Below are 13,521 nucleotides of genomic sequence, written 5' to 3' on the forward strand. Positions count from 1 at the left end.
TCAGACATGGATGAAAAATCGGTTGGTATGATTTCTCAACAAGACCCTTCCCATTGGGAGGCGTACGTGGATGGTGCTGCAAACCAGAGAGGCTCTGGAATGGGGCTAGTGCTGATATCCCCCGAGGGAATCATTATTGAAAAAGTATTAAGGCTGGGCTTCTTGGCAACAAATAATGAGGCGGAATACGAAGCCCTATTGATGGGGATGAGTATGGTCCAAAAGATGGGGGAAAGGCAGTAAAGTTATTCTCGGATTCAAGGTTGATTGTGGGTCAAGTACAGGGGGAGTTTGAGGCAAAGGATGAAAGAATGCAGGGATACTTGAGCTGAGTTAAACATCTGCAATCAGGATTCAAATCTTTCAGCTTGCTGCATATTCCTAGGAATGGTAACACACACGCTGACTCCTTGGCCACTCTAGCCACCTCTTCGGCACAAGATTTGCCGAGAGTTATCCTCATCGAGGACTTGCATAAGCCTACTAAAGCAAGAAAAGAAGTGATTCAAGTACATCAAGTCAGGGCTGGACTTAGCTGGATGGACCCTTTAGTTAAGTTTCTAAAGGAGGATATCTTGCCTAAAGAGAAGGGAGAAGCCGATAAAATTCGGAGGAAAGCAGCCAGGTTCTGGTTATCTGAAGATTAGAAACTATACAAACGTTCCTATTCAGGACCGTACTTGTTGTGCGTGCATCCCGAAACGGCTGAGCTGTTACTAGAGGAACTGCATGAAGGAATCTGTGAAAGCCACACTAGAGGTAGATCCTTAGCTCACCGAGCCATCACTCAAGGCTATTGGTGGCTAAACATGCAAAAAGAAGCCCTGGATTATGTTAAAAAATGTGATCAGTGTCAGCGATTTGTCCCACACATTCATCAGCCAGGGGGAACTCTCAACCCACTATCCAGCCCATGGCCTTTCGCCCAATGGGGCTTGGATATCGTAGGACCATTCCCTAAGGCTGTAGGAAACAAGAAATATCTGCTGGCCGGCACTGACTACTTCACCAAGTGGGTCGAAGCAGAACCTCTTACCAACATTCGAGACGTAGATGTGCAAAGGTTTGTGTGGAAGAGTATAGTTACTCGATTTGGAGTCCCATGTATTCTCATCTCGGACAATGGCCTGCAGTTTGATAGCAAAGTATTTAGAAGTTATTGTAGCGAACTGGGGATCATGAATAGATACTCCACCCCAGCTTATCCCCAGGGTAATGGCCAAGCCGAAACAGTCAACAAGGTCATTGTGAATGGCTTGAAAAGGAGATTAGATGATGCGAAGGGTAAATGGGTAGAAGAATTGCCACATGTGCTTTGGGCTTACAGAACTACTCCACGCAGGTCTACTGGAGAGACCCCCTTCTCAATGACCTACGGGGCTGAAGCTGTCATACCTTTGGAAACCAAATTCCCGACGTTGAGAACTAGCTCGTTTAGTCCGACAGGTAACAATGAGCAGCTAGAGAAGAGTTTGGACCTAATTGATGAAAGGAGGGAAAATGCAATGGTCTGATTAGCACATTACTAACAAAAGTTTAGACAAGGCTATGACGCCAACGTAAAGCTCAAACCTCTGGAACCTGGTGATCTGGTATTAAGAAAGGTGGTTGGCACTGCAAAGAACCCAGCTTGGGGAAAATTAGGGCCTAATTAGGAAGGGCCATATCGTATTACTTCAGGAGCTGGCATTGGGGCGTATTTCCTTGAAGACCTGGACAATCATGTGATACCACGCCCATGGCCAACGAACCCAGGACAATGAATTTGTAGAGAGTGGGCGAAAGAGCTGGGCAGGTTATGAATTAAACAATGGTTGGCTAAGGTACTTAAGATGGTGATAACATGAAATAATGCTTGAACAACTCCATGAGTGAATGTCCGAAGAGATGTTTTATTGAGTGAACAGTAATTACAACGTTCAGAGCTACAGTAAAGTTTTTCTTTCTTCTTTCTTCTCTTTTTTCTTCCTCTCCTCCTTATCAGGGACCCTTTTTCTTTATATAGCACCCTTTCCTATCATCTCCATCGTCCACCTGTTCTTCATCTATGTATCTACTTAAGTACATGTCACGTCATGTGTCTACTTTAGTTCTTTGTGAGTGGCAGTAGCTGAGATTACACTGTTTAGGGGTCTTCTCCACATAAATGCGACCAGAAAAGCTGTTGCAGTGCATTAAATACGGTGGTAGCAGCTTTTCCTTTAGATATTTCTTCGTTCTAATCATATCCAGACTTACCCAGAACTTATCATTATCATTGGGATTGCTAGAAAGATCATTCGGACCTTCCATACGTCTGATTGATCAAGACTATTTGTAACCGAGGAGTAAGACATCTTCGGACCAGTAGTGACCTCTTCGGACAGTATTGCCCCTCTACTTCTGGGCTTCCTGCCTTCAGATGGACTGTCCCAACCAATTATTTCTCTTTGGAAATATAATACCCCTCAACATGGTGCCCCGGGCCCATTAAGTAGCTCTGGGTTTTCACCCCCACAATAGCCCCTCAAAATCTTAATTTTTCCCTCGCATCCGAAGAGAAAAAATGGGATTTTGACTTGTCACGGAGTAAAAGCTTGAAAACCGACAAAAATTCGACCTGGCATGTGTGTAGCTATAGAGGCGCGCGTTCCATCATTGCTGCCGTTGTTTTCCGTATTCCCAAAGCGCTATATTAATAACTCCAGGTGGCGCCTTGTCCTTTGCATCCAACGGTGGGCTATTGATCCAATGGACGGGGTTCTTCCTCGGGATTTGGGCGAAATAACTTCTGCCCCTTCGTTTGACCTCGTATAAAATCTCAGAGGTAGACATTTCTTCCTTACTTTGCAATTCTCAGACCATCCCACAAGAACAATCACACAAACGCTCCGAGCTCTTCCAATCGCTGATTTCAATCCTTCCCAGAGTTTTCAAGAATCCTTCTGCGAGTTCAGAGATCGGTCTCTAGTTCAGATCCTGTAAGTTTTCATCATCTCAATCCTTCAGTTTCTCTTCGGTTGTCCTTTTTTCCCTTTGAGCGACCACTTCCTCACTGCTACATCGTACTTCCATTTTTCCGTTAAAGAGTGATGGGTAAACTCCAGTATTTGGTAGACAGTCCTGCCTAGTTGGAGAAGTTTAGGGCCACATACCGCATACCTCCAAACGTGGGTGTGAGGTATTGCCCTCTAGAGAAAATATTAACTGATCGAAAAATGAGGGAAGTCGTGATTCCTGTCATCGCCTTCCTAGAAGGGGGAATGACAATTCCTATGGGCCCTATCACCACTAGCTACCTTCGAAACCATAGGATTATCCCTTGGCAGTGCGCGCCTAATATGTTTAGGATCTTAGGAGCAATTGAGGACCTTAACTGTCATCTAGGATTGGGACTCACTTGGCTCGACGTGGTGCACATGTACGAGTTTCACAGCCAGCAAGGGGCGGGATATTATTTAAAATCCCGGTCCGACATCGTTAGGCTCATTTCCTGCCTCCCCAAATCCAATAAAGGGATGAAGGACGACTATGTGATTGTCTCGGGCGCGTGGTATGACGGCCCTCACTGTCCGACCAAGCTAGGAGAGCCAGGTGGGACACATTAGACTTAGGCACACTAACCATAAGCTCAGGATCTTCGTCTTTTAACAGTTTTCGATTCTTCTTGTGTTGCTTTTTTCGAGTTTCTAACAAAGCTCTGCTGTGATTTGTAACAGATAAAAGCCGCATTTCTCCTCGGCTCGGCCTTACCAACGTCGCCGCGCTTAACTTTTTATTACGGTCAGATATCTTTGTAAGCGAGGACGGACAACTCCGATTGGCTCCCCTCATCCTAGGGTACACAACGAAGCCAAAAGACTTCCAACCAGTCGGCAACGCGATAACTCAGGGAGATCGCTGCCTCAACCGTATTGAAGTCACGTGGAAGGGTTTTTTGGCACCGCACGAGCTTCCACTCGTACCACACCCAAACCCCAGGGTATACCCCCTCTCGTCCAGCCACTCCAGCAAGTTCCCTCGGACCAGAGGTCGAGGGTGAAAAGGTTGGTTCCTCTACCTCCTCGCTAGAGGAGCAAATAGACAAGTTCCACTTCGGGGGGGAAGCTTCAGGGGCAAATCAAGTAGTAGAGGTCTCGAACGCTGAGGAAGAGATCGACAGGCATTCAAGCATTCACCCTGTTCTGGTTGTTGCTAATCCTGAAGATTCCTCGGACGAAGACATGGACTTGAAAAGTCTAATGAGGAATAGGGGCCGAAAGGCCGAGCAGAAAGGCACTGGGACTTCTCAACCAGAAGTGACCCTGCCTCTAGTGCCTCCCCAGGTTCTTGACCTCGGCTTGAAGCCAGTGCCAAACCTGCAGAAGAAAAGGCCCCTCAAGCCTGAAGAGAGGGAGGTGGGGGTGCCACCAAAAACAAATAAGCAACAGAAGATGGCGAAAGACCATCGAGGCAAAAGGGCCTCTTCCACTGAAAGCCGTGATGAGGTCGTCGGGGCTAAGGTCCGCCGAGGAGGAGGACCTCGCATCTGGTCCCCAAGGCTGGAGCTGGATGACGCTTCCATTCCTTGGGATACATCCCTCAGGAATTATGATGGGGGAAGGGCAGGATATGTTGCTGAGGCCCTGCAGCAGCCACTCCTTCTCCCGTATGATATGGAATCCTACAGGCGCTTTAACCAGCAGGAGCTCTTCTTATCCCTTAAGAGGGATATAGCCATGGTAAATGAACTCACTCTCTTAATTCAGGTTCTATTTTTAATTTGCTTTGCTTCCTTTCTTCACCCTATGTTGAAAATGTTGTCATGCAGATTACTCAGCAAATCTTCGTGGCCGAGGAATGGAAAAAGAAGTCCTACCTTGAGGCCCAAGTAGCAGCCCAATCTCAATCCGAGGCGGAGAAAACTCTGGGCCAGCTGAAGAAGGAGTATGCTCGCACGTCAGAGCAACTTAAAGTCATGACCCACCAGAGGGACAGCCTCAAAGCCGGCCTTAAAAACGCCGAGACTCAGGCCGAGGAGCAGCGCAAACAGCTGCATATGTCAGAGATCAACCTGGCGACCGAAAGGGAGCTAGTGAAGGGTCTCAAGGCTGAACTCCAAAAGGCCAGAGAGAGCGCCTGAGCAGCCGAGCAGAAGGCTCAACTGGCCAAGGAGTCAGTTGAAGCCGAGAGAAAGGTAGCATATCAGCTGGGAGTGGATGAGACTGGGAACCGGCTTACAGAGCAATTTGCTTCGGTTAGTCGTGAATACTGCGACATAACCTGGCAAAAGGCACTGGACACTGTTGGGGTCCCCTCGGACTCTCACCTGAGGTTACCTGGGAGCACATACTATGATCCAGACATCCGAGAGCTCCCAGGGACTGACCCCCCTCCTGCTCCACAGCTTCCTGAGGCTTCGGAGCAAAACTTAGTCAGTCAAGCTCCCCCATCCACCCTTAATGCACCCAAAGAGGCTGGTCAGCCAAGTGATAAGGGTAAGCCAGCTGAACCAGCCAAAGACAAAGGCCAAGGGTTGGACAAAGAGAAGACTCCTGCTGAGCCCAAGGGTCAAGCCCCAGAAGCTGTTGCTCAAATAGGCTAGGCTGCTGACCTTGTGGTCCCTCCAGCTCAAGAATAGACACATAGGGCTTTTTCTCATCATCATTTTTTTTTTTTTGTAAGAGGTTGTAAGCTACTCTTCTTAATCAATGAAGCAGTTTCCCCTTCGCATTTATTTCCTTTGTTGTGTGTGATACCACTTACTATTGTTATTAAGTCCTGTACTTTAACTTTATGGGAATGTGGGTGATCGTGATCCTAATATCATGTTAACAACGCGCATGACTAAGATTGGTATTAAAAAGGGGCAGAATGTATGAGAACTATTACTAAACAACAAAGACCACAGGGGTTATAGTAAAAAGCTTCAAAAGCCTTTCCGAATGTGCACAAAAGAATAAGAGGTAATATAGGTTAGGGTTAATTTAAACACATTCAGGAATTTCAATCATGGCTCATATGGTCTGAGGACTACAGACATGAATAGATTTAAGTTTAAACACTTAAAAAAATCGTAACAGAGTGCTAACTAATCCATATCATCTGGTCCGAGGACTACAGGCATGAATGGATTTAAGTTTAAACACTTAAAGAAATCGTAACAGAGTGCTAACTAACCCATATCATCTGGTCCGAGGACTACAGGCATGAATGGATTTAAGTTTAAACANATTCATTGTCCTGGGTTCGTTGGGCCTTTAACCCATACCTTTTGGGCTTGGGCTACGAAAACTAACCCCACATAGTTTCAATAAAATGTTAATATATTGTATCTGTTACACGATGATTGTTTTTTTATCATTAGACCTAAACTCTTATCTTAAAGGAATAAAAGAAAGATTAAATTTAATAGAACAAAAAGACGAATTAAATTTATTTTCCAATAGTTTTCCCGTGCATCGCACGGGTTAGCGACTAGTTATGTTGAAAGCTAAAACAAAACCACTAATGTTAGGTGTTTTGTAAAGTTAGGTACTAAAATAAATAAAGTAGTTTTTTGTGAAGCCAAATTGCTAAATTTATGTTCCACCAATCTAGATATTGGAATAGTAGATGATCTAAACCATCCAAAACCACCCCCTATGGCTACGGACTATGGCTATGAGGGAAGACTCATACAACCCAAAAGGCAGGACCTACCTGACCTAAAGCTAATGTTAGAGCCTACCATCTCTCTCTTTCATATAAATTTTGGTTTTACTTGTATTTCAAGAAAAATAAATACTGCTAAAATAGAAAATGATATACTACTTATTAATTATAAATTATAATGTACTCTCTATCTATATATTATTTTATTGTTGTTTATGTTATTTTATTACGTTAAAAGTTAAAACAAAACCACTGATGTTAGGTGTTTTGTAAAGTGAAGTAGTAAAATAAATAAAGTAATTTTTTGTGGTGTCAAATTACTAAATTTATATTTCACCAATCTAGATACTGGAATGGTAGATGATTTAGACCACCTAAAACCATCCCCTATAGCTATGGACTATGGCTATGAGGGAAGACTCACACAACCCGAAAGACAGGACCCACTTGATCCAAAGCTAATGTCAGAACCTACAATCTCTCTCTTACGTATAAAATTTGGTTGTACTTGTATTTTAAGAAAAACTAATTGCTAACCCGTGCGATGCACTAGAAAGATATTGAAAAATAGATTTAATCTTTCTTTTATTCTATTATATGACATGTATGTATAAGTGTGTTTAGGTCTATTGATAGAGAGCAATCATTGTGTAGCGTACTCCATAAATTAACATTATGCTGAAATTAAAAAATAAAAAAGAAAAAGAAAAAAAGAGATATAACACCAATTTTTAGTTGGAAATCTCTAGTTTTATAATATTTTAAACTATTTTTAATGGTAGAATATGTTTGGGACCATGTGTGCGTGTAAAACATCATATACCTATAATCATAAAAGTAAGCATTTCTCATAGCAAAATGTGAAAAATAACCAATAATTTTTTGGGGGGGCAAAAACCTATTGTGGAATGAGTCGTGGGCAACCTTGTAATCATTGTGGATTTGAAAAACCTTTTCACTTCTTGGCTTGTGTTTGTTCCACTGCCTTTCTCTTCTTATCCAATAACCCTTCTTCTCTAATAACCCAGAAAAAAAAAAAATCTGAAACTCATAAAAGAAAAGGAACAAAACCTAGAAACTGAAAATTCCTATAAAAATTCAGGAAGAATTTGAACTTCTAAGTTTTTTCCCTAATTTCAACGAAATCCCTTAATTTACAGCAAACCTATTTCAATTTCATATTGCTACTACGCCAAACACCTTTTTTGATGTGTACTTAGAAGTGTAACATCCCATCAAAGGCTCTTGCCCAGTTGACATTTGGCCACAAAAGCAAATAGCCCCAAAAAAATCAGCAACTACTTCACACTCTTAGCTTTAGTATTCTTGGAATCAAATGCTTTCTAATCATCAAATCTTGTATAGCAAATTGTTGCACACTCCAAATAATTTTATTCATCTTATTACAATTTCCACAATTACTACAATAGGCCGTTATAAAGAAAAAAAAATTATATAGCAATAGTAACTACAAAAGCTAACATAGTGATGTTTAAGGGAGCATTTTAATAAGCATAATGCAAATCAAACTAAACTCTTTATAATCACTGCTATAACAATGCTTGTCCTCCCATTTCTTCTTGCAAGCCAATAGTAGTTGCAAGAGTTACCACGATTGCTCAATGCCATAAGAGCATTCCACTGATGGTCATAACTCATGCATCCTTCTTCTATATTTAGTCTCATGTGTGTCAAAAATTTTTAAGAATGAAATTTGTCAGTTGGTAGTTTCAAGTAAAAGTCACATTTTGCACAAAATCTTAGCCTAACTCACTAACTTGATGAAAGAAAAACCAAAACCTCAGTTGAAATTTTTTTACTGCAAAAAGACAATTACTTTTAGTTGAAAAAAGAAAAAAGAAAAAGAAAAAGAAAATGCAAGTCTAAAACTCTTACCAAACCTATAATTTAAAAAAAAAAAAAAAAAAAACAAGACAATTAAAAATTAACAATATCCACAAAAAAAAAAAAAAAAAGCTTCATGTGAGGATTATGCTTAATTATGCTGTGAAAAGTTAAATATATGAAAAGTAATTAATTTAATTTTAGGTATTGAACACTATTATGCTACTAAAATCTCATACTAAATTAAGAATATCTAAAAAATCTATATAACATTATAGCTATATTGGTTAGGTTCAAACACCCTCTTCTTGAATTATCAAATTATTAAAAAAAAATTGACCCTCTTCTTCACTTTTTACTCAAACTTGTTTTCATGGCTCATATTTAAACAATCGCAATAGAAAATTTTCTGTTAATAGTAAAATTTGTGTATACACAAATTATAGTTTCATGTAAAGTGTACATACACATGCTCTATACCTCTAAGGAAGGAAACATCACAAACCTTTACATATGTGGGTTAGATTTAAAATAAACTGCATATATTCCAAGTCTGATAAGCCAACTCAATGGTAGAAAAATTTTCTTTATAAAATTAGATAGTAACATATTTTACAAAATGAGGCAATTCTTTGTAACTCTATCTTGCTGCTCGTATTCTACAGTAGACAACAAAGTGATTTATCTATCTAGGTACAATGGGCAATAGCATTGGCTGTTCTTAAGCACAATTCAATATAGACAAATGAGATAGAAAAGAAAAAAAAAGTAACATAACAAATACAAAAAGTATCACTGTTCTAGCCCACTAAAACTCCATAAGCAAAACCCTTTTCTAGCCCAAAAATACAAAAAGTTTCCTCCTTTCCCACAAATCTAAGAGGGATGAGACCACCAACAACTCCCTACAGTAGTTAGACAAACCTCTCAAAGAAACGTGAAGAAAGCATGACCAAAAACATATAAAGCTTCCTCCTTTTTATTATTGAACCAAAAAGCCCAGCAAAGGTAGCTCCTTTTCCCATTCACTCTCAAAAACCAACAGAACAAAATAGCAAGAACATATACAACAAAGCAAGCAGCAAGGCATGGGAGCAAAAGTAAAAAAGGTAATATGAACAAAAAGCAAGGCAAAGAAAAGAAAAGAGAAAGAAGCAGAGATGAATCAATAACATTTCCCCACTTCGTTCTTACTTTCTTTTATTTCTTTTCTATATTCAGCTATTGATGATTTAGGAACTAATTTATGTGGGAAAACAAATCATGTCATATGAACACTATTTAGGAATTGTATCAAACTCTTGTGAGAAGCCAATAACAAATCCAAAACTTAGGTTTATTTGCCTCCATCTAAAACAACCTTTCTAACAAAAACTTAGCAGTCTCAATTTTCAAAAGTGAAACGAATACTTATCCTAATGAAGGAAAAAATTGGAAACAACTGGAGCTTCAGTTTTATAGGAGTATATTGTTCTCAACAAAAAATATTTTGCCCAACAAAAACAACAAAATTTCCCATTTTTTAATCAAATGAAAGCAAACCTAGATTATAAATCAATCAAAATTGCCCAAATTTTGATCGCATAAACACAATAAACCTAAAAACCCTAGAATATGAAACTAATGTTAAGATTAGTGCCCTTAAATCCTATTGTATGATGCTATGTATGATATTAAGTTTGACATTGTGTATGACATTATGTATGACTTAATATTGTGTTTAATGAATTTGTTTTATTATTATCTAAAATAATGGTAACATGAATATTCGGACATTATCATTTAGTCCATGAGATGCATAGTATGTGATTTATGTGAAATGTCACAGAAGATATAAATCACAAGTTCTTTATAAACTCAGAATTATAATTCGTAGTCGATGATGAAATTGAGTATTTCATCTACGAAGACTATAACATATCAACCACGATGATTTGTCTTGATCATAGAAGTGGAGACTTCTGGTTGATGTGTTAATATGTTTTAAGAGTTAAGACATATTGAACTAGACCGCTGTGAGATTTATTATTTTCTTAAGGACTATCATATGAATAATAAATCTCACGACTTGTATTTGCATGAACTCTTAATCCTGAGAGAATAATAGACCTGATAATGAGATGTTGGTTGCTTTGATATATCCGGAGTGAGATCTATAGTAATGGTCAAAATCTCAGTATGTTAGGCAGTCACATTTAGTGTTGATGGAACATGTATTCTCAAGATGAAATTCATAGTCTCTTAACGGAGATATAAAGTATTCCCTTGAGATAAGTTTAATGAGTTTGTTATTCAAATAGTTAGGCCTAACCACTTTAGTAAGACTAAAGTATATATTTATGGAATTGGATTTCATAAATATATAATGAATAACATTAAAGAATTAAACCAGGTACTCAAGGATTAAGATGTAGTAATTTACAAAGTGGCAGTCTACATTAATGATTTTGTATTGTTATGAATATTTTATGAAGGAGTTGCATGTATAATAAAGTCTTGGGATATAATTTATAGATAAGGCCTAGAATGCAACTATATTTATATAGTGGTATTAAATATAGTTAATGGTAATTTTGAACTTGTCAAGAGTTGACAGAAAAGCCCAAAACCAATTGGAGCTAGTATCTTATTGGTCCCTTTTGGTCCCACTTTAAGCCACACACTTAAGCCCAATTGGAAAGGTCCAAAAGGCCAGCCCAATTAGACAATTGGTTAGATACAAAAGGAAAAACATACAGAATTGGGTAAGAGAGAAAAACAACATGGTAATGGTGTGGAAGTGAGTGTATTTCACTATCTAACCATCCCTTTGTAACCAATTGAAAGTCCACACTTCTTGGGCTTTAGTGGAATTGGAGTGAAGATTAAAAGTATTCCTAAGTGCTTTAATTTTCGATTTTGAAATTCACTGCTTTAAGGTACGCTCTCTTGTTCTTAAATTTTGAAATTTACTTAACGCATGTTGTCAATTTCGAATGATGTAGATCCGTTATTTTTCCGCTGCGTTCACATTTATTTCCATCAAATGGTATCAGAGCGGTCATCAATTTCGAATTGTATAACATGTTTTGTGAATTTTAGAATTAGAGATGATAGTTTCATATTGTTAGAAGATTATGTTTTAATTTTCTGCGTATTGTTGAAACTATGATTGATGAAAACTGAAATTGATGTTATGATATTGTTTAAATTTAAATTTAAGTACGTTAGCATCAATAGAATTCAATTCTGACATCAATCACTGTCTGTAATGTTCATATGTTGAATGTTTGTTCATGAAAAACGAAGAAAACTACCTTAGAAAAATTTCTGAAAATTCGAGTTTCGCGATTTTCGATCGATCGAAAATTACTTTTGATCGATCGAGTAAAACAGTGATCAGACCTTTTAAATAGATTGATTTTCGATTGCTGGTCGATCAATCGAATCTGTTTTTCGATCGATCGAAAGTCAATCGATTATCGATCGAACAAGTCAGGAGGTCAAGATCGAATCTGTTTTTCGATCGATTGAAAGTCAATCGATTATCAATCAAACAAGTTAGAAGGTCAAGATCTAATTCTTTAATTTTTTCGATTGATCGAGGGGCACATTCGATCGATCGAAAGAAAGAATATCAGAATTTTTTCTAAGTGTTTTCACATGTAGAAATAGCAAGGCTATGTGTAATTAGATTATGCATGTTTCAAAATTAAAAACCTTTATTTTAAAACATCTAGTGGGAGAGAGATACAAGGGTTGCATCTCACGGCCTCCATTGTCGGTTTAAAGTAGTGTGATTAAGCACCTCGCCTTGGCGTATATGCCTTGCTCCCTTCGGAGGGTGTTTGATTCATGGTATTACAGGTTAAACTTCTTAAAGATAGATGAAATGTGTTTTAACATTGAGAACGACCACGCTTCCGTAGAGTTACTCGGTTATTCATATTGATTCTAGGCAATGGTATACACTAGACTAAGTGTAATGTTAACCTCCCTTCGAAACTATGTCATTATTACTTAGAGTCTGAAGGGAAAACGACAAATTATTTTTGTTTGGTAAGAGTTACCATGATAGCATTAATAATGAGAATGTTTTTCGCCTAATCATAGTGATTGGTATGACCTTGCTTCCGAGGAATATTAATTACGAGATTGGGTTGTCGTTGCATATATTATATTATGGTTTTATTAAGGTTCCATACTATATGTTTATATGCTAAATAGATAATGTCCAGTTTATTGATTATATTCATGTTTATTATTAAGGTTCCTCATGTTTATTATTTTCAAATTTAGAACATGGCATCATTTAGCCCACTTGTTACTATTCTTAATCAAAACAAACTGACTGGATCCAACTATGTTGACTGGAAAAGAAATTTGGACATTGTTCTTATTGCTGAAGAGTATAAGTATGTTCTTACTAAACCATCTCCCAGCTTTCCTTCATTAGATGCCCCTCATGAGAAAAAACAACGATATGATTGTTGGCAGAAATCTAATGAGATGGCCAAGTGCTACATCATAGCATCTATTTCAAATGTTCTACAACATCAAATGCAGGATGTAGAACTATCTTCAGACATCATGCTAAGTCTGAAGGAGATGTTTGGTAAGTAAGGCCGTTCTGCAAGGTAAGAGACCATGAGGTAAATTTATAATACTAAAATGGCTGAAGGTACTTCAGTGAGAGAGCTTTGTCTTACAATGATCTCTAATCTGAATACATTGAAAGTTTTAGGTGCCAATATTGATGGAGAATCTCAAGTGGATATGATACTCCAGTCGCTACCAGAATCATTCAAGGAATTCAAACTTAACTATAATATGAACAAAAAGATTTATACCTTGTCTGAATTAATGAATGAATTGGTAGCGGTAGAAGACATTCTTGATACTTCCAATATTGAAGCCAATGTTGATGAAGCTTCTACTTCTCAACCTAAGTCGAAAGGCAAGGGTAAGAAGGAGAAGAAGAAGGATTTCACCAAGCAAGAAAGTAAACAAATTGCCTTAGGGGTTGCTGATAAAGGAAAGAAGATCAAAGGAAAGTGTTTCTATTGTAGTGAGAAAGGACATTGA

The 13,521-nt window shown here is 38.4% G+C and overlaps 1 protein-coding gene across 1 annotated transcript; it reads left to right on the top strand.

Annotated features, from left to right (window-relative positions):
* Positions 1-13,107: 13,107 nt before the first annotated feature.
* LOC136061869 (uncharacterized) lies at positions 13,108-13,521 on the top strand. The gene has a single exon (XM_065760246.1). The coding sequence runs from the start codon at positions 13,108-13,110 to the stop codon at positions 13,519-13,521; it is 414 nt and encodes a 137-aa protein (XP_065616318.1).

Source organism: Quercus suber, unplaced genomic scaffold, assembly GCF_002906115.3.
Source record: "Quercus suber isolate HL8 unplaced genomic scaffold, Cork oak 2.0 scaffold_359, whole genome shotgun sequence".
Taxonomy (NCBI): Eukaryota; Viridiplantae; Streptophyta; class Magnoliopsida; order Fagales; family Fagaceae; genus Quercus; species Quercus suber.

What these genes read in the sequence shown, in the direction of transcription:
- LOC136061869 (XM_065760246.1), top strand. Translation starts at nt 13,108, where the DNA reads ATGGCTGAAGGTACTTCAGTGAGAGAGCTTTGTCTTACAATGATCTCT.